Genomic DNA, 22615 nt, shown 5'->3' on the forward strand with positions numbered 1-22615 from the left:
ATATATATATTGGTTTCTTAAAAAAAAAAACTAATAAATTGACATTTTAGCTAGAGATTAGCATATGATTTGATTTGATTTGATCTTTGATTTCTTAACCGTGTAAAACTAAAACAAGTTTTGTTGTGTGACTAATGACTATCAGACCATGTCAAATGCATGTATGTGAGTCCGTGACGCAACATGGGCTGCCACTCTATCAAGCGTTTAGATTTTTATTTTTCTTTCTCTTTTTCGTCCTTTTTCAATTTTTTTGAAATCTCATCGTCAAAAATGACAATTGAGCTTTTTCTTTTTTCTTTTTTTTGAGAAGAAAAATGCCAATTGAGCTAGTTATACTTTCTGTAACATATACATATTTTATTTACTTTAAATTTTGGAAAAAAAAAAATTAGCCTAAAAAAATAGGAATAAAAAAAATAGAAATATCTATATGTATATTACATATTTTATTTAAAAATTACTATTTTGTTAGATTAAATATTCCTTTACTATTTTTCAATTAACCTAGGGTTATAGCTTTATTTAATATCTTTTTATCGGATATAAATTTTGATAAATCTACCTTTGGATTACATATCCTTTATACTTGCAAAATTTCTAGAAGATCGAAAATCAATAATTATGTCATAAATTAATTATTAAAATTACAAGTTTTTGAAATCTAAAATTATGCTTAAAAAATAAGTTTATGGATCATATAGTAAATAACATTTGATTGACACTGAATTTGATACGTGTGTTAAGAGTGTAAAAAATATGCAATCCAACAATTAAATTTTCAAAATATGTCGCAATGTTAACTTTTTTAAAGGAATTTTTAGCCTTAGACTATAACTAAGTTTGTAACTAAATTTTGTCACTTTTCAATTTAGTAGCATACATATGTCATCTTATATAATTTTGTAAGATACTTTCAGAAACTAAATAATTCATGATATTAGTTAATTAAGTAATTTAATATATTGCGTGCGCGCGCGCACACACACACATATATATATATATATGTATGAATGTATGTATAACATTAAAATCTAATCATCCAAATTATTTAAAAAATTAATAAAATAAGATAAAATGAATATATAGAAAAGATGGGTGGTTAATATAAATAGAAAACATATAATTAAAAAATATTGATTTTAATAATTCTTTTAGAAATTATAATATACAACTTGGCATAATAATTTAGTGTTGATAAGAGATTAACATTTAAATTTAGTGCTGATAAAGTATTAAAATGTAATATTTGGGTACTTTTGTATAAGACTTTTTGTTTTGATACATCAATTACTGAGAATGAGGAGATTTGAACCATATATGTCTTTATTAGAAATATTAGGAGGTGCTGGTTTTGAGTTACAAGACTAGTACTCTTGGCATGTTGTATTTTTAAATATAAAACCATGTATAGTTTCAAGAGTTTTTTTTTTTTTTTTTTTTTTTTTTTTTTTTGAGAAGTAGTTTTAAGAGTATTTGAGTTTTCTACTATAAATAGAAGTTATTTTTAAGGAATATTTATGTAAATTAATAAATTTATATTATATTACAATGTTTTATTTAAAATGTTTTTAATCCAAAACCTAGAATTCCTTTCTAAGTCAAATTCATTAGATGGGGAAAAAGGATGTTAAAGATATAAATATATACATATATTTATATATATATATATATATATATATAAGTTGTAATAGTAAATTATTAGATAAACAATTGGGGATTGTGATTTGTGAATATTCTATGGCGAAATTCGAATAATTTAGGCGAAACTACACAATTGGTCCCTGAAGTTTACCCTATGTGCGCAATTAGTCCCTCAAGTTTAAAGCGAGCACAATTGGTCCCTTAAGTTTTAAATCTGAGTTGTATTGGTCCTTTCACTAACTTCTGTTAACGGTGTTACTTACGTAGCTAACTTCACAATGACTTGGCATTTTCTTTAATGATGTGGCATATTTTTAATTAAAAAATTACAAACTAATTGAGAAAAAATATTAACCGGTGTTTACCAAAAAAGAATTCTATATTTTCTACCTACTGTAAAAACCCACAACGAGAGAGAAAGAGAGAGAGGAAAGAAATCAAACCCAGTAAAAGAAAAGGAATAAACCTGTGACACGTTTGAAGAGAAGCAGTAGCTCGTACCCAGATCTGAGGCAGCAAGACTCAACATGGGAAAGGGACGCCGATGATCACCCGTTTCGGTTCTTTGATGACTTTGAAATCAACAAGTTTCACTATAACTATAACCATAACCCAGTTGGACCCAGAAGCTTTGGACAAGAACAAGAAGAAGAGGACGTTGAAGTTAAGGAAATCCCAGTTGATACCTTTGAAATTCGTTCTTCTCCGGCACCACCAAAGTCACCGGCGCCACCGCCACCTCCACCACCTCCTCCTCCTCAACCAAAACGTACTTACGAAACAGTGGGTCGTAAAGAGAAAGAAGCCAAACAAAATGACACCCAGTTCAAAGAAGTGAAAGAGGAAGAGAAAAACATACGTCGGACTCCACCACCAGCGCCTCCACCGCCGCCATCTCCGGCGGGAGTTCGTTCGGAGGAGCAGAGGTACGTGAAGAGTGGGCGTAAAAAGAGCAATGTGAAGAAGGAAATAAAAATGGTTTTGGCTTCAATATACAAGCAGCGGAAGAGGAATAAGAAGAAAAGAAAGGATCCCTACGACGAGTCGCTTCCGTCTGAAGCTGACCGAGCTTATTCTACAAGGCCACTACCATCGTCGCCGCCGCCACCACCTCCTCCACCACCCTCTGTTTTTCACAGTTTTTTTAAGAAAGGGTTAATCAAAAGCAAGAAAGTTCACTCAGTCTCAGTCTCTGCGCCACCACCTCCTCCTCCGCCGCCACCCCCATCAACTTCAACCTCATCGAGAAAGAAAACCTGGGTTCCACCCAAACTTCACCGGCGGTCAAGCTCGGCCACGATCGGCAAGCCACCATATGTTCAATTGTGAGGGATACTGGTTGAAGTATTCATCCATGTCTCCCTATACAGGTTTATTCCTTTTCTTTTACTGGGGTTTGATTTCTTTCCTCTCTCCCTTTCTCTCTCGTTGTGGGTTTTCGTTGTGGGTTTTTACAGTAGGTAGAAAATATAGAATTCTTTTTTGGGAAACACCGGTTAATATTTTTTCTCAATTAGTTTGTAATTTTTTAATTAAAAATATGCCACATTATTAAAGAAAATGTCAAGTCATTGTGAAGTTAGTCACGTAAGTAACACCGTTAACAGAAGTTAGTGAAAATACTAATACAACTCAGATTTAAAACTTAAGGGACTAATTGTGCTTGCTTTAAACTTGAGGGACTAATTGCGCACATAGGGTAAACTTCAGGGACCAATTGTGTAGTTTCGCCAATAATTTACTATTTAGTGGAGGACAGATTGGACTACAAACATATGGCCCATGATTTGATCATGAACGGTGCCCCCAATTCCTAGGAGAACATGTGTATTGATTTAACACTTAAATCACGACCGCTGTTGTGACGCATGTACCTTTCATCTTTAAAAGGCCTTAATGATTTTTTTCCCTCATTTATTTCTTTTTTTTTTTATTATTTGGGGGCTATTTGGTACCCATTTTTGAACCACCATTTTTAATATTTAAACAATAATAACATTTTTTATACGTATTTTTATATTACTTAAATACGTATTTTCATAATACTGAAAATCAAACAATAATACTTAAACACTGTTACCAAACAGATACTATTTGAAAAAGAATTAGTAGAGGGAAGAGGTGGAGAATTAAAATTCAGAAATGTCATTATATATGCAATATTCTTCTAACAATAAAATCAATTTTTTTTGAAGGAAAACTAAAAAATCGACCAGTTTTGAACAAATAAAACAAAATAAAACACCCAATCATAAAATAAATAAATAATATAATATAATATAACAACTCTTTAGGTCAAGCCAAACATCATGACAGCACCAAAATACGAAGTCACAAACTTTTAATGTTTGGTCTCATACGACAATAAAGTGTCATACCAAACATACAAACACAGATATATGTTTGGTGACTGTGCGGGGAAAATCCAAAAGAGTGGGCCTAAAGGCCCAAAATATTTCAATCATTTAATAATAGAAGAAAAAGCCAAGACCAAGCGTAACGAGCCCAAATAAAAGGGAGTCGGCCCAGGCAAAGCTCAAACTGATCACGTCCAAAGATCCAACCCAGATAAGCCAGAGCGGACAGACCTCGAAAAGGGTGAAGAAATTTCAGGAAGAAGCAGTCATCTTATCCGCATTAAATGCACTTCACCAAACAATTGTGCCGCATTTATAACTAAATGACACCCCCAAATAGTGCTCTAGTAGCTTGTCACCTACTAATCTCATATTCTCAACCTCAAAAGAAAGGGAAGTAGGGGGCGGGACAAGTATCCTCCCTACCACACATATCCACCCTAAAGGTGGATGGTAGAGATGAATCCAACCTCAATATAAATAGAAGTTGATCCCCCCGTGCACAAGGCATCTAGAAAAAATTGAATCTAAGGAAAATGATTGTAAAAGTATAGTATAAGTTTCATTGTAAGTTATGATATCAAAGAATTGTATTTCTCCTTAGATTGATCGAGAAAGTTCTATAAGAGCAAAATATCTTCTTTTCTACCCTATTTTATCTATCTTTGTTATTAATTCATTTGATTTTTTCTTAAACATATGTGAGTTAGCTTTTTACCCATCTCTACAAATTAGTTGTTTTGCTTTAGGCCTTAATCCTTGGGTTTTTCAGATTTTACCCCATATAGTGGCATTTTTAATATTTGGGTCCTTCACTCCTTTGGACAAAATTTCAATTTACGATAACTATATTAAGAGACCCCATTAATCATTGAATAGTTGTATGGGTAAATTTCAAAATATATCCCTTAAATTTAAGATCGTTTGAATTTTATACTTTGAAATTTGAAAATTAAATTTTACATCTTCAAATTTCCATCCATTAGCAAAAAGCAGCCCCTCTATTAGTGGACTCGCCTAAGTGGCCATAAAGTGACACGCTTGCACCCAAGTCACACTCCAAGTGTAATTTTTTGTCATGTCAGCCATCCCAAACAGCACCGTTTCGCATCAAACTGAAATCCATTGCTGGCTCAAGAACGACGTCCTTAGCTGAAGAAAAAAAAAAATTTTAAAAATTAAAAACCCACGCCCAACACCAAAAACTCAAAACCCATTCTCCAAATCACTTATACCCAAACCTGCTTCAGCTCAAACCCACAACCCACACGAGCCTCTTTCAATCTCCTTTTCATCAAAACAAATAGGAGACTTCCAAGCGCACACACAAAATAATCAAAGATAATTCCTTATTAAAAAAAAAAAAAAACTTCAAATATGTGTAAACAGTTTAAATTACCAGTCATATCCTTTTCAAATTGAACAGAAAGCCTTGATATTTCTCCAACAACCTCACCAAATGCCTTGTACTATACACTTGCTGCCCTGAATTCTCTGTCTGCAACTGCCTGAGAGAGCCGAAGTGGCTGGAGCTTTTCTCTGGGTGCTTGGCACCACAGGAGTCTCAGCCACATCACTCCTCTCTTCAGCTTCACTCTTCTCATCCTCTTCACTATTCTTGATCATCAATAGTACAAGCTTGACATGCTAGGAGGTAAATCTTTTTTTCCATGGGATGTGGACCGTGTTCGGGTGGAGAAATGATTGTTTTTATTTGAAATTCATCAATTTCCTAATTCAAATTACATTTTAGTATTTTACAAATCTAAAAGTGTTTAGGTCACCAAATTATTTAAAATTTTAAATAATATGACAATTTGTACTGTTTTAGAGCTATAAAATAAAATATTAACGGTATAAAGTAGATAAAAAGTTAAAATGTAATATTTATTTTCTAAGTTTTTTCATAATTCATTTTAATCCTCTAATTTTGCTTTCGTTTATTTCAATCCTCTAAGTTTTAAATTTATTCAATTAAGGTATATCCATCAACTTTTGTTAAAATATTTTTTTTAAAAAATATGGAAAATATTTTTTAATAATTAATTGAATTTTTTTAATTTAAAAAATTGAAAAATTAATCACAACATATAACAAAAATTGATTAACAAAAAAACCTTAATTAAATAAATTTGAAAGTTAGATGACTAAAATAATGAAATAAATAATAGCAAAGTTAGAAGATTAAAATGAATTTTGGCGAAACATATAGGGCAGAGTTTGCATTTTAGCCTAGATAAAATGAAAAAGACTTGAAATGAAGAGGTTGAAGATTCCCCATCTCCTGTCACACACATATGGACAAGAAATTTAAGAAACTATACATCTCTTAATTAGTGCCCCCAAAAAAAATGATAAAATAAAATTTTAATTTTAATTTTTTAAAATTTTTAGACATTTTCAACTTAAAGTAATTATAAATTTATATAGGCATTGAAAATTTTCACCCTCCCTCTTCCTTTTGTGTCATGATGGGCCCTAAATGAGGTAAATGGCATCCCACATAAGTGAGTGTAAATTTTCTATAGCAATGCTCTTTGAACAATGACCTAAACCCCTCTTTTACCCTAAAATTTAGGGAGTCAATCCCAACGTTAGAGCTCCAACAATCTTGCTTGTGAGCAAATAATAATTGCAGTAAGGGTTGCAAACCAACCAAGCTGTTCATAAAAATCTCGGGCTTGACTCTATAAAAAGCTTATTTATGTTTGTCTGTTTATAAACAAGCCAAGTTTGAACTTAAGTTTTAGACTTGTTTGATAAATGAGTTGAGCCCAAGCCAAAAAAAAAAAAGTTTATAAACTAGCTTGTAAACATTAAGGGTCAATCTAAAACAAGCTGAGTCAAGGCTTGCTTATAGGTTTGGTAATAACTTGATATAAGCTTGACAAATAAACTCATATCTTATTAAGACTTTAATTAATTAGGAGTAACAAAATAAGCTTTGATATGACTTGATAATGTACTTACGTTGGATCTCAAGTTCAAAGGCTTGATATTAAACTCGAGCTCGGCTTGAGTAATGAATCAAACTTACCCAAGCCGAGTTCAACCTTTTAGACTTTATGATGAGCTCAATCTTGATCATTGTTTGTAGGCTTGGTTTGAGTTTGAGCCGAGCTTGACAATGAGCTCAAACTTTCATTACTCCACAAAACTAAACTTGTTTACACAGCCCTATTCGCAGTTGCTGGAGCCACTGTTGTTCTTCATTCTATTATTTTATACTTCTTTTTACCAACTTCCACTCTCACCCTCACCGGTCACCACCTTCATAAAATCCTCAATTTAATAGATGGAAAAATAAAACATGCAATCAACGAAATTTATTTGAATAAAAAATCCTTAGTCAAACAGAGAATCCTCAATCCTCGACCCATATGCACTTCAAAATGCAGAGGACTTAAAGAAAATTCTCACTTTGAATGCATGGAAAAGAGGGGGAAAAAAGGCATATGCACATGCATATCTATCAATTGCATTGAACTCCCAAGATATTACAAAATAAATGTTTAGGCTAGAGATCCATATTCCAAATTGCAGTGGATGATAGGACCAATACAGGATGAAGAAAACTATGTTACTCTAGTGTATAGGGATCAGCAAAGAGCAGTAACAAAATATTTAGACAAGTGAAGATAAAAGAAGATCAGAAATACATCTAGAGATTCAGAAATTACTTAAATTGTGAAGTCATGAATTCGATCTCTACGAAGCAACAGCTACTTCAGTTTTCTTTTTCTCTTCCTTCAGTTTCTTCCAGTTCTCAGCACTATCGATTATTTCCCCAGTCTTTATAAGGTAACGGACTCGTGTACCATCTTCAAGGATTTTATGACCCACCCGGCTTGCTACATTCTGTTCTTTTGAGTAGAGCATCACATTTGAGCTGTGGATAGGGGCTTCAATCTGCAACACCAAATTTAAAACATCTGTTTGTGACGGACAACTAGCAAACAAGAACCGTACACCTCAATAAAAATTCAAAAAGATATTCATTTGTGCTATCAATGTATTTCCTAACATGATGAGAAAACCAAAGCAATCAAGTACCCTTGAAATTCAAATACTTTGTTTCTTTCATTTACATGGTAGAATGTCATAGAGTATGACAATAACTAAATAAAATTAAACTGATGATTTCATGTTCCCAATAAAGGAATAAAAATAACCTTAAGAATCTGGCCAGGTTCATCCTCTCCTCTGCTCTTCACATGTTTTGTCTTTAAGTTTATCTCATTCACTACCACGGAGCTGTTATGCTTAAAGATCTTGGTAATTTCTCCAATTTTACCCTTATCACGCCCCGATATTACTTTCACTGTATCTCCCACCTTAACATGCATTTTGTGTAGGACTGGAAGGCTGTTTGGCTTACATTCCTTCCGCTCCCATCGTTTAAGCTGCCAGACAATTAAAAAGAGATCCATAATTACATAAGATGACAACTCAATTCTGTAAATAAAAACAAATTATTTATAAGCAACAACAACAACAACCAAGTCATTATCCCAAAATTTTGTAGTCGACTATGAATCCTTAATAGACTTATCAAGATTAGTCACATGTATTCTTTTTTGTCATTTTATTCTATCAAAAGTCATGCCCTTTGCTACCAATAATGAAGTGATCAAAATATAAGGCACCACGCATAGACAAAGAGAGTATTTATTAGAAACACAATATTTATGGTATGCCCATACCATGTAAAATTAATCCAAACTTTTATCTTGGTTTCACGAGAATGATAATTTTAATTTATCCATCTCCTAAATGACTTCCAATTCACCTTTAGGTTGCAATCAAATAACTTCCCCTAAATGACTGAGTCACACATAATGGATATAGTAGAGTTCTTCAAACAATTCTTTGTTCTACCCCCTTCGAAGATCAGCAATTTCATTTCTTTTCTTTTTCGCTTTTAGCTTTTTTGGGGGGTGGAACACACATCATATTTTGTTTAAACAAAGGAAACAGTTTATCAACATGAAAATATAAGGATAGGACCTGTAATACTAACCCTTGCTACAATGAGACATGGCTTCTCTGTTGGCTTGGCCTGCATGTAAAATCAACAGAAAAGATGTTATCAAGTAATCCCAATTTTGGTGGCTGCGGTCAAATTCTGACTCTATGATGAATGGCAAAAAAGAAAGAAAAATCCTATGCTAATAGGAGGTCAATTAAGATTTTCTCTAAATTATGATAGCAAGGAATATAGGATCTATGATCACCAGAATGCATCATCTTTTCTTTTTCTTTCTTTTTTTTTTTTGGGGGGGGGGGGGTTTGTTTGACCTTGAATGGGAAAGAAGAAAACTAAAGCATGGATGAATTTTAGTTAAAGGATTATTATACCCTAGCTTACGGGCAAGATTCAAGAAAAAGATGACAAATAAGAAATTATTACGGAATTTTGGCTTATCAAATTGTCAGGTTGAATCAAAGTCTTGCAAAATTCTGACCATTACTCTCTTAATTTCCGGGAGACATTTACACAAATAAGGATGAGATCTGAAAAATGATTAAAATCGCTCAGCAATAAATAGATGACCTTTACTTCCAGTAAGCTAAGTTGCAAGCCTAGAGGGGACAAGCCACAGTTATATATTGAAGGAAAACTTTTGTGGCAGGGTTAGAGTGTCCCTACTGAGAACAGACAAAAATGTAGACACCATGATTTACCCGCCAATTGTTTCTGCAAATTTGTGACTACACAACAAAACAGCAAAGGGCTAAAAGTTTTCAAATTCAATTTAGCATGAACTTCTATTCAGTAACAGATTAAAAAATGGTGCAGCCACATCAACGAAGTTATATTTATATACTAAACTATGGTAATGACTTCCACTTTATTAAGCCTGGGAAAGCAGACTTGGAGTCTACTACATCTACTGGTAATGGCACCTTGTCTATAAGGACCTAGCACCTTTGCATTCCATCTTCTTTTTATTTTATATTTGATGCTAAAGCATATTCAAACCCCAAACCCCTTCGATGCATGTACCACCTACGACCAAGGCTCAAGCACATTGGTATTCTTAGGAAGCAAAGACAGCACACAAAGATAAATGACCAACGCTCCAACTAAGAAACACAATCCCTACTGACTAAAACTACTTAGAAATTTCCTAAATGGTTTATGGATTAGACTACAAGTTTTCTTCCTCCATGTAAGGCCTATCTTTTTGTTATTAGATATGAACTATGAAATATAGTTACTAAACCCACCTGTAAACTATCAACAAAAAGCCCAAATATAATGAGAGAAAACCAAAAGAACAACTTCTTCCAATTGTAGAAGAAACCTTTGGGTACTATCATCTTTTTCATTCTAGATAAACCTGTTTGAATTTTTTTTTTTTTCTAGGATTCAGTAATTGAGAGAAATTAAAGCAATCAATTCAACATCTAAATTTTAATTCATTTACAAAATAAAGGGAATACTACATTAATTTGTGCAAAACCCATAGATATCTATAAATCCAAGTATAACACACACAAAGTGACCAATATGTTGGTTTTTTAGCTCAAACACCAAACAATGAACAGTTGCTCCAATTTGTGCTAGACCCACCTCAATGCAACCAACAAAGAACATAATAGATTAGCAATGCATGTATCTCCAAATTGTGACTTCAACTACCATGAAATAATTAGTTAAAAGCCACAAAGCGCAACAAATTTGAGCAGTACAAAAATCTTTAACTTGTGGAAAACCCATTAAACTATTACCAGTAAAGAATCAAAACATGAGCGGAAAAGACATGATGGCAACTTCAATTACCAACACACAATGAGCTAAGAGAAACACAGTACCAAAAAAAAACTGAGAAAAAGCTCCAAGTTGTGAAACACCCATTATAATAAGACCAACAAAAAACTATAATTTGAGAAGAAAATCATGATGGAACTTCATATAGCAATGTACAACGAGTTTAAAAGCTACAAAGCACAATAAAATTGAGAAAACAAAAAAAGGTTTAGAGGATTTGTAGGATAAGGTACCGTGACTGGGTAGAGAGTAGGAGGAGAGAGGCGTTGGCCCAAGAAGGAATTGGAGGAGAGGGAAAGAGAGGTCATGGAGCTCTGAAGTGCAGCCATGGCTGCCATTTTTTGATGCTTCTTCTTTGTCTCTCAGTGACTTTCGCTGATGATGAGGATGTATGGATAATAACAGATAGCTTTTCCTTGCAACTGGAAGAAGCGGAACAAGATTGTATACAAAACGACGACGAATCTGGATATAGATTGGGTTTTGTGGGTCTCCAAATTGGGCTGCTGAGATAACCCGACTCTTGCTATCTTTCAAAACCATTTTGGAAAAAAAAAAAAAATTATAAATGGATGAATGGAATTTTGAATTTTAGGCTTGGTATTTTTGAATTTCTTTAATATAAAAAAATCTATTAGAATTGATATTTTGAAATTTGATTAAGATATATATAATGATTTATTTATTTTTGTTCCTCAAGAGAGTATATTTATAAATACTATTGTAAGGACACAATTTGTAACGACCCATAATAATATTGAGTTCGCACGTAAAAATGCCTAAACAATATCATTTATAGAGCGTGGGTTTGAAAGGCTAGGCCTTGGTCACAAGACAGTGGATTTTTCGTGGTGTTTATACATAATTAAATCATGTTCGCTCTAGGAGTTTTTTTCCAGGAGGCGGGTTGGGAGGCTCTGGTTTTTGGCCACTTTTCCCAACCCCTTTCCCCGGATTGCTTACTTTTCCTTTTATACTAGCCTGTATCCCTTATCCAACGTTCACGTGTGGGTTCGATTTTCCAGGACTAATACTTGTCCCATCAGCCCATACCCAGAGTAGTTGGGGGTGGTTGTAAAAGCTGAAGAGTATGGCTCTGTCAGGTGCAGAGTATTGAATGGCAGTAAGGGCAGCTTTCCCTTTGTCCTTAGTCGTTATACTATCCAGCGTACCCTTCTCTATTGACCTAGATATTTTAGATTTTTTCCCAAACTGTTCCTATACCATTTTTGCCCTTCCTTCCAGGGAGACCTCGGATATGCCGATGACAGAATCATCCTCGGTTGTGTCTCAAAACTATTTGGACTTTTATTACCTATCCTCGGCTATAACCTTCCTCGACTCGAGCCTTGGGTCCCAATGTAAAAATGGGCCAGGGCCACAAATTATTGGACCCCACAACTATAATTTGTCTCACCTACCCTAAAAAGTTACTGTTGTTTTTTAGAAAAGTTTTTGGTGTTTTTTTATATTAAAACCTCATTCTTTCTCCCTTCATGTGTGTGCCTGTTTGTTTCTCACAAGAGTAAAAATAAATATTAATTATCATTTACATACTCACCTTAATAAAATAGAGCAATGACCTTAATTTTTTTTTTTTTTTACAAAGAGATCTGAATTTAATCCACAGATTTTGAAAAAATAAATACTATTATTTTCTATGACTTGTGTTAAAATAAAATTGAAGAAAAAAATTAGCCCTTTTCATTTTGGATTAGCAATGCATGTTTCTCTCATCAACCGTCAACCGTTAAGAGTAAGGAAAGGTTATTTTTACCTCTCACTTTTAGTATTCCATTTTTCTTTATTAACCAATTTAATTAATGATTTTTTTTAATCCTTTTGTATTATGAAAAATTCAGTCATCTAGTATTTTGGCCCCAAAATTAGAGAAAAATATAAAAGATAAAAATTATGAGTAGTTTCTAATCTTAGGTTCTCTAAATAATATCAATCACATGGCTGTATTAAACAATATAACACAAATAATATATCTTCTTTTTAGCATAATTAAATTCAGTTGTATCACTTTTGGTCAATTTAACCACGAGATTGAATTCTAAGATACAATGCCTAAAAAATTGTAACTAATGGCACATTTGGTACACAATAATGATGATAAGTTAGAAATAAGAATAAGTGTTATAAAAGTTGTAATGGAATAAATATTCTGCATAGGTGTGGTGATAACACAGCAATAAAATCCAAAATATGTATTTCACAATATATATATATATATATATATTTTTTTTTTGAGAATCATGTATTTCACAATATGTTATAACAAGATTTGATGATAAAAATTGAGTCATATTTCAATCAAATTTACTTAAGTGCTTACATAATTATTTTAATATTCTTTGTGGGTCTCGCTTAACATTCAATAATGTATAACTTAAATAATTGTATAATTGAGGCAAAAATTTGTCAAGCCAATTACAAAATGCCACGTCAAAAGTTTAGTGACAAATTCCAAATTAATATGTCATTAAATTAATTAAATCAAATGATGACATGTATCATCCAAATTGACATCACATTGGTATATTAAAATTTGCCAGGTGTCATTTGGCCCACAAGACAAAGATAAATTTCCTATTCAAAATTTATGGATAATTATCTTAATTAAAATAAATAAATTAAATAGAGATTGTAGGGACCCGACTTGAAAAAAGCTAGCCCAGCACGTGGACAGACTTTGGCCCAAGAGGCCCAAAACAATGAATTTGTAGAGGAATGGGTTGAAACACTAGGACATGGATAGGTTTCATGACAAAAAGATAAAAGTGGACTATTAAGAAATGAAGAAGGAACATCCTTGACGAAATCCGAGGACAACAGTTCTAATATAATGTTCTTAGAAAGTGTTACAAGTTTGATTGTGGATTGCTACAGTGTTTTTTCTCTCTCATTTCCGATCCCCTACATTGTTCTTTCTCCTCTCCTTTTATACTCTCTTCTCTCTTCACCTCAACTGTCCACCTATATGCTAGATGGTTAGGGTTGATAGTTGTCCCATCAGTCCTTCTTATAAGTCTTCAAGTAGTGGCTGTAAGGCTGAAATACACTGTTCAAGCATTGCGTCCACATTAATACGGCTAGGGGATTAGTTGCAGTGCATTTAATGCGGAGGCAGCAGCTTTCTCCCCAGATATTTTGGGGTTCATCTTTATCTCATATCTCTGTTATACTTGTCCACCCCAAACGAATTTCAGGGATTGCCATCTTTGCTGTCAATCTATTTCCCAGGACCTCGGCTAAGCACGGGCGAGGAGGTTTTCATCCTCGGCAAACTTTCCGGAGCCTTTAGGACTAAACCCCACCATTTATTCATCAGTGTAAATTCCACTGATGAAGACATCTCATCCTTGGGCGGATCTTTGTCCTCGGCTTGGGCCATAGGCCCAACATATGAATAAATAATGTACTTCTAGGCCCAAGGACCCTACAGAGATAATTATTTATCTTTGTTGATTATTATCTTTATAAAAATATGACCTTTATCAAAATAGATAAATAGAGATAATTATCTCTAAGAAAAATTTGGGCCAATCAGAGTCTACTACATCTTTTCAAGTATATCAATTCAAAGTGGAGTTTATCCTTTAAAACCACTATAAATAGAGGACATCACTATCATTTTCAAGACCAAGTTGCCTCTAAAGCACTGAAGAATTTCAACCTAAAATCAAAAAATCTTCAAAGAACTTGAAGAACAATTGAAGGACTTGAAGAACTTGCAGAACAACAAATCTCTAACAAGCTCAAAGCCAGAGATTTGTTGTGAAGACTGTTCAATCCATCTTCCAACCAATGCCAAGAGGATTTCCTGTTTGAGTCAAGACCACAAAGAAGATAGAATCAGAAGAGTATTCTTTTGTGAAAGAATCGAAACAGAGATTGTACTCACTACTTGATTAATACAAAAATAAATTTGTGACACCTTTTTCAATTTGTTTGATTTTCTGCAATTGAGAAATTTTGTGTTTACAACCCAATATATATGCACGGGTACAATTAAAAACAATCACAATTACACAATTCAAATTATACATTTTCTTGAGAAGATGTCCAAATTATATATGGTATTAGCTTACACATTTTTTTAAACAATACATTTCTAAAATATGTAATGGTTTCTCATATATTATATATATAATTTAGAATTTAATTGAATTTGGACTCTTCAGTTTTTGCACTCAATAATTCACTTGCCACAAAAATTAAAAAAAAAAAAACTAGATGGACGCAAAATTGGACTCCAATTGAAATCCAATTAATTGGATTTGGACTCTTCGATTTTTACACTCAATAGTTCACTTGGTATAAAAATTAAAAATTAGATGAAACACATGGCGCAAAATTGAGAATCAAATTGAAATTTAATTGAGTTTTCCCTAAACTTTGGCTTTTAATATATATATATATATATATATATGTAGATTACTATCTAATCAACTCACCTAGTAAAGTCTCATGTTAACAAATAAGAGATTTGAAGTTTAATCTCTACTTACACCAAAAAACAATTAGTCTCTTAACCTGATTAATAAAAGCAATCATAGAACAAAAACTATAGGCGTGAAATACTATCTTATTTATAAATTAAAAAAATGCTATCTTAATATCTCCCCTAAATACTAGCATGATTATATATTAAACAAGTTTGATTTTATAAAAAAAATACATGTTTCATAAAATAAAAAAATAAAAAAAGGTAGTACATATATTAAATTTAAATTAATACATAAAGAAAATGAGTTTGCAATTTTTTTTTTAAAAAAAAATTATTTAATTTAACACTATAATATAAAATGATTATGGTATTAAATTATTGCAATTAATATTTAGAAATGTTACTTTTTATTAACAAAAAATGATCTTAAAATATTATAGAGGAGCAATTATTATTATTTTTTTTGGGAGAGAGTTTCAATATTAAAAAAAAAAAAAAAAAATCCTTATTTAAAGTCCTTATAATGTTTACACCATGAGTTTTCATTATAATGACTTCTTTTTTTTGCTTCTCAAAAAAAAAAAAAAAAGTCATTACACATCCAAATGAGTATTAGCTTATTACAAATTTATAGCCATCCAATTCTAAGTATGTTCTTTCGTACTAAATATGCCGTAAGGTTTGACCGAGAAAAGCAACAATCTACTCCATAATGAATGGACCCGTGGTGATACCGGTGAATGATGAGAATGAGTCATCTCTCCCACAACTGCCACAGGCCCACAAGTCATTTATTTTGAGAGAAAACTAAAGAAAAGAGCACCCTATCTTAAAAAGGTATGTTGATTTAGAGAGGTTATCAGTTATCACAGTGAAACCTTAGGAGGGTGTAATACTAGAGACAAGCATGATAATGATTGGGTTGACAGAAAGCCAATACCACTCCAAAATAAAATAGAGGTAAAGAGCTATTTTCCTTCATTTTCATTTCTTAACTATGAATTTACAAACATAAAGATGCGTCGTGTCATATTAGCGAACATAGAGAAAGAGGAGAGAGAGAGAAGGGGTTGGGGGGGTGGGGGGGTGGGGGGCGCAAAAGCTAGGAAGCACAAACAGACATGGGTACCTATAAGACATGGCGACCAGGGACGGAACCAGGATTCATACCTGAGGGGGGCAAAGCTTAAAACCAAAAAAAAAAATTATGAAAATAAAAACTAGCATCTATTTCATATTTAACAAAATACTACATACAAAATAAGTATTTTTTAAACATTTCATATTATAAAACACATCAACAAAGTATAACATACAAAATAAGTGTTTGTTATTTTGTGCGCGATTTTTGTTTAGTCCATATTTATTTTTTTATTTTGTTTTTGTAGTTAAAGGGGCATGAATTTTATTTATTTATTTATTTTCTTGTAGGTTAATATCTAAATATTTTAGAGGAGGAGAGACAAATATATATATATATATATATATAAGGGCAAATCTTAATTTTTTTATACTAGTTTTTTTTTTTTTTTTTTTTTAATGGGGGGGGGGGGGCAATGGCCCCCCTCTGCCCCAACGTAGATCCGTCCCTGATGGCGACACAAGCAATTTTTGAAAAATTATAATGACACAGCAAGGTACAACACTGGTAAGACACCAGTATGGCACCCCAAATGAAGTGTCTATGCTTCCTAAAGAAAAAGACAACTATCAACTATGTTGCACAAAATTCATGAGACGCTGATCTGAATCCTAAGTCACTCGAGAGTAAATCAGAACTACAACAGATCTGCTAGCCTTTGAACTCCTTTTAGACTGGATATACAGCAAAAAGCAAAACCAAGAAACCAAGGAACAAAACAAATTAACAAATGGAAAAACCATCATCTATAGTTCATAGGTGTCAACTGTGCTATCCATAGATTCCTCTCTTCGGTGTTCAGAGATTGGAGACCTGGTTTCTAGTTGGTCAACATCAATGGAGACTTCATCTGCTGTGGCAGATAAGGAATTTTTGTGATGTTTCCTATTGTGCCTCAACTTAATGATCCTCGACAGCACTTGCACAACATCCCTCATGGAAGGTCGTTTTCTTGGGGCTCGGTTGATGCATTTGTATGCAAGAGTTGCCACTTCGTTGAGTTCTTGCACATCAAATTTCCCTTCCAGGCGGGAATCCACAATTTCCTCCCATCCAACTTTTCCCTCAATATTCATTGCTGCCTATTCATCAAACAAGAAAATGCATTAAAATAGCAAGCATACGTGACTGCGACCAGGTCAGCACTTATGCAACACAAGTCAACAATGATCCTTTTTCTTTTGAGTAACATAAATTTTCCCTTTGGGATTGGATAAAACAATTGTGGCCTTTGGCCTTAACTGCAAAGCTTGTCTTCAGCCATTCTTTAACATTCGGTGCATTTTCACTTATTCTAGAATTTTATTATATGACAAAAACAATAGAGGAATCATAAATATTATTCAAAACTTCAAGGTAATGACCCTTGCACTTCCAGTATCACACTTTTTTCTAAGTAAAATAACTATATTAAACATAGGAAGAAGCTCAAATACGGATTGTATTAAAACTACTCAAAAAGAATTACAATCTACTTCCAGTACTATATTCCTATATTGCTTTATTTGCATTAATACACACACACACACGTAGAGAGAGAGAGAGAGAGAGAGAGAGAGAGAGAGAGCTTACGAGCTCAACATATTCCATGAGACCCTGTTGAGGATTTCTGCCAGCAATAAGTTCAAAGAGCAACACTCCAAAACTGTAAACATCACTTTTCTTAGTGAAAGCCTTTGTGGATATATACTCGGGATCAAGATACCCAAAAGTACCCCGTACATTAACTGCGTGTTTGTCCACCATCTCTTCTCTTGAAAGCCCAAAATCAGCAACCTGCTTGATCCAGCACAACAAGCTACAACAATATAAGAGGCGGCCAAACCAATTACTTGTATCTTTGGAAAAGTTTTATTTCAAATGATCCAAAACTCAGGAACGTCTATCAAGGGCTTAAATATAAAGGTCCTCTTCAAATAGCAAAATAATTACACTCTTTTGAGGTAAAGATAATCAACAATCATGAAAAGAGACGTACCCTGGCTCTCATGGACTGATCCAATAGAATATTGGAAGATTTAATATCACGGTGTATTACAGGAGGAACTGCCTGAAGTGATAATATAGGTAATAACAAATAAGCACCTTAAATAAATCATATGCATGTACAGGTGTTCACACAAAAAGACAGATATCCATCATTTAGTAGACATAAGATGTCTAATTACCCCATCATGAAGATACTCCAAACCTCTTGCAATATCTAAAGATATATGAACTCTTAAATCCCAGTTCAATGCTTCATGTTTTTCACCTGCATTAAGAAGAAAATTATGATGTTTATTACTTAATATATGAATAAAACAATAAAATGCACAGAGTTATTCTAGCACAAGGTTAGTTCAATGCACCAATGCATTATGAAAGGATGACTCAAGTTGCTAGAAGGAAAAAAAAAAAAAAAGGTCAAGGAAGACCAAAAAATTCAGTCATGCCAGAGACATACAAATCATGCATTTGTAGAAACTCAATATAGTTGAGTTATATCATAAAGATGATAGGCTGCTTACTGTACAAATGAGAAGCCAAGCTGCCTTTATTCATATAGACGTATAAAAGCATATGCTGGCCTTTTTCTGCACAATATCCAACCAAATTCACAAGATTCCGGTGATGCAACCTTCCCAATAACATAACCTGAGAATGATTAGAAGGGGGGTTAAAACTGATGAAACTGTTTTAAGAACAGAAAAATATTACATAAAGAAATCAGTTTCATGTCAATGAATGGCAACTAAGACACATTCAAACTGGTGGTTGTTTACACAAAGGCAAAAGGAGTAGTTTTTTCTTGAAGGATGGAATAAAGCTCTCGTACATGTTTATAAGCAGCTAATTTCTGGGAGGATTTTGTTTATTAGTTTTCCTGATAGTTATTACGTTGTCTCACTTTCCTGATTGACTGATCATCGAGCTCCCATACTCTACCAAATTTTCCCACCAAATTTATTTTGTAGACAAATATATGCTGTTGGGTACATGAAATATAAAAAAATATCATCCATTAATCATCACTACCTCTGTCTGGAACTCTTTCTCCCCTTGTTTAGAATCAGTTGCAAGCACTTTAACAGCAACTGTCTCACCACTTGACATCTGAGCTCTGTAAACAGGACCAAATGCACCTTGTCCTATTAAAGTTGTGAAATTACGGGTTGCTTTCTGCAGATCCCTGCATGAAAACCATTAAGCCAAAATTAATTAAAAAGGGGGTAAAAGGAAAGCTCAAAGAAACCTAGGTGTGGAGAACAGCTACTACTTGTATTAATAGCCACCAAAACACAAAAAGCGCACATCTCAAAATGACAAATCTAATAATCGTTGGAATGGTGTAACATGGGTTATACTCATGAAAAATTCCAACCAATTCTCTCGATTGTTGACAGATTATCATCATTTTTTTTTTTTATAAATATTTTAAGATTCTAAGACTGGAAAGACATGATAGGTCTCGACTGAGCATAGTCAACATTTTCACAAATTGTATAAAGTTGCACCTTTTCAAGGGCACACAAAAAAAAAAAAAAAAAAAAAAAGAGGCCAAAATGCCACTTCTATATATACAATTGATCATTGTTAAAAATCTTAAGACATATATAGATATGATAATGATAAGAAACTATTTCATCCAAAACCATGGTGTATAGGTGCAGAAAGTGCAAAGGAAAGCATACTTGTAAGGATACTCAAGTATTCCAGATGCCGAGACCACATTGCTCCTCCTGAATCCCTCAAGCCATAAGGACCTGCCATTACGTCCAGACTTCACAGGAGATTCTGGACCAATGGTTGAGTCAGATAATATAGTACAAGAATCAGCACCATTTGTACGGATAGGGATAGCTGCTGCTCTCCTCGAACTGCTATTCCCTATCTGCGAGCGCTTCCTATGGTACCTAAAACAAAACAGTGCAAAAATAGCCAAAACCACTCCAATCACCACACCTATGGAAATCCCAATAATCAACCCCGATGACTCCCCTTTCATCTCCTCTTCTGTTCTTCAATACTCCCTATTCAATTGTCCAATCCTTCGACAAACCTGCATATTGGCCCAACAATGTTTCAACAAAACTAAGTCGAAAAAGAAAACTGAACCACTAGAAATCCTATCCTACTACTCAATCCAAGAAGCTAAAAACTAAGAAGTCAACTTATAGATCAACTGTTCAATATTCATAGCCACCCAAGAAGTCAAATAGAGATTTCAACAACAAACTAACAGAAATATGCCAGAAGAACATTCTATTAAAACAACCCAGAAAAAGTCTTAATGCACAATTCAATACAAGCACACAATGACAACAACGTAGAAGACCCGATTGAGATTTCAGATTAGATTATAATACAACTATCCTTCCAATTAGTTTCAATTTGACTTTGTTACCATATAAACTTTTAAATACATAAAAAAGGGTATTAATCAATTAGCAATATTAGACTTGTACGCCATAGACTACCTCATTTCTGCTCTGAATTTATTAAATTTGATTAGAACGAGAAACCCCATCTGGCAACAATAGATATTTTACTAAACTATCTATCTGATGCTCAATCTTTCTAAGTAGAAATTTAAATATAGAGCAGAAAATCAAGATCACTACATAGAAAAATGGTTAAACAATTGAATATATAATTACTTCGTAAAAATAGACAAGCATTTGATCAAGCTCATGAACACTTTCTTTTCTTCAAGTCAGCTTTTTTTTTTTCCTCAGCAACCAAACACAGCTCAAGAAAAACCAAACAATCAATGAATCAAGAAAAAAAAAAGTTTTTTGAATCGACCCCAGAAACCAAAAACCAAAAGCAAAGAGAAATTGCAAAAAAAAACAAAAAGGAAATAAAAACAGACAGTGTAAAACAGTAACTGCATTGACAGAAGGGACAGTGATTATTTCCACGTTACCTGTTGAATCGACATCGGTTGAGGCAGTTACTACATGTTTTCTGAAAGTGATTTTTCAGAGACTTTTGTTTTTTTAAGAGAAAGAAAGGAATATGTGTTTGTTTGATGAGAGAAGAGAAGAAAAGAGAGAACCAGATACGAACTTCTTTATTTATTTATTTTATTTTGTATGTTTGGAAACAAGAACAAAATGGAAACACTACTGCTAATGCTAAGTACTTCGAGAAAAACAAAAACAAAAAAGCAAGTTGTTGTGAGAAATTGATTTTTAATAAAGGAAAAGTATTTCCAAGAAATGAATGAAAAAGCAGAGTGTGAAGTGGGTTTTTATTTCCCTGCGTTTTAAAATTCCGTGAGTCGCCGTTGGCTGTAATAAAAAAAAAAACGCGCCTCGAGGTGGATTTTTTTGGTGTTCCCAAAATGACCTCGGTTTATGTAATATGACCAAAATACCCCGATGAAATGGTGGGATTTTGGGGATTTTTCAATTTCTTTTGTGTCTATTAGTCTACTCCTACTATAAATTATAGAACAATATATATATATATATATATATATAGAGAGAGAGAGAGAGAGAGAGAGAGAGAGAGAGAGAGAGAGAGAGAGAGATTTAGTAATTATTTTTTTTAAAAAAAAATTGAGAAAAAAAGAAGTAATTGATTTTTTTGACTCATTTTTATAATTTTCATGAAAGTGATATTAATTTTTTTTTTAATGTTATGTTAACAGGTTTCTTTAAGACAATCGTTAATGAACCATATTAGAAAAATTTTAACACTATTTTCATGAAAAATATAAAAAAGTTAGAAAAATTAATTGTTTTATCATTTTCCCAGTTAGCTTAATTGTTAAAATCTCTTATGGTTGAATAAGAAATTTGGATTCAATTCTTGCCTACACGAAAAACAGATTTTTGTCTTGGCCTGAAGATAAAGAGAGCAATCATTAAAATAGATTGAAACTCTATAAATAATTAAAAAAAAATGCTCATAAGGCATTTTAGCATTTTTCTTTAAAAAATAGTCCATTAACATATATTCTAATAACACTCGTTAGCTGGATTCATTAATAATTTCATACTCATTTTTAAATATGAATAGAAAAAAATAGTAATAATTTATGTAAAAGTTATTAACAATCCATTACAATATCCATATAGAATTATTGTAAAAATTGGTATAGAATTAATTATGGTCCTAAAATAACGAGTGCAAGTGTAATTTTTGCTTTTTGGATTGGGACAGGGTGCACTTTTAGTTGGGTAACTATGCAAGTGGTTGGGTTATTCATTGATGCACCGTACACTACGCACTACGTGGTTCGGAAACTACGA

At 32.9% G+C, this 22615-nt stretch overlaps 3 protein-coding genes across 3 annotated transcripts; 1 reads left to right on the forward strand and 2 right to left on the reverse strand.

Moving 5' to 3' along the window:
• Positions 1 to 134: 134 nt before the first annotated feature.
• Positions 135 to 2973, forward strand: LOC126695930 (formin-like protein 14). The gene is made up of 2 exons (XM_050392724.1): positions 135 to 161; positions 2128 to 2973. The coding sequence occupies exons 1-2, from the start codon at positions 135 to 137 to the stop codon at positions 2971 to 2973; spliced, it is 873 nt and encodes a 290-aa protein (XP_050248681.1).
• A 4470-nt stretch (positions 2974 to 7443) lies between these two features.
• On the reverse strand, positions 7444 to 11227 carry LOC126694761 (50S ribosomal protein L24, chloroplastic). Its single transcript, XM_050391257.1, has 4 exons — positions 11010 to 11227; positions 9022 to 9060; positions 8174 to 8404; positions 7444 to 7910 (listed from the first exon to the last, which is right to left on the reverse strand). The coding sequence occupies exons 1-4, from the start codon at positions 11112 to 11114 to the stop codon at positions 7710 to 7712; spliced, it is 576 nt and encodes a 191-aa protein (XP_050247214.1). The 5' UTR covers positions 11115 to 11227; the 3' UTR covers positions 7444 to 7709.
• A 5598-nt stretch (positions 11228 to 16825) lies between these two features.
• On the reverse strand, positions 16826 to 21552 carry LOC126694762 (calcium/calmodulin-regulated receptor-like kinase 1). The gene is made up of 8 exons (XM_050391258.1): positions 21283 to 21552; positions 20048 to 20415; positions 19392 to 19545; positions 18884 to 19010; positions 18542 to 18627; positions 18352 to 18423; positions 17946 to 18149; positions 16826 to 17455 (listed from the first exon to the last, which is right to left on the reverse strand). Exons 2-8 carry the CDS (start codon positions 20359 to 20361, stop codon positions 17120 to 17122), a joined length of 1293 nt encoding a protein of 430 aa, XP_050247215.1. The 5' UTR covers positions 20362 to 20415; positions 21283 to 21552; the 3' UTR covers positions 16826 to 17119.
• Positions 21553 to 22615: the final 1063 nt, after the last annotated feature.

This window comes from Quercus robur, chromosome 8 (assembly GCF_932294415.1).
Source record: "Quercus robur chromosome 8, dhQueRobu3.1, whole genome shotgun sequence".
Lineage (NCBI taxonomy): Eukaryota > Viridiplantae > Streptophyta > Magnoliopsida > Fagales > Fagaceae > Quercus > Quercus robur.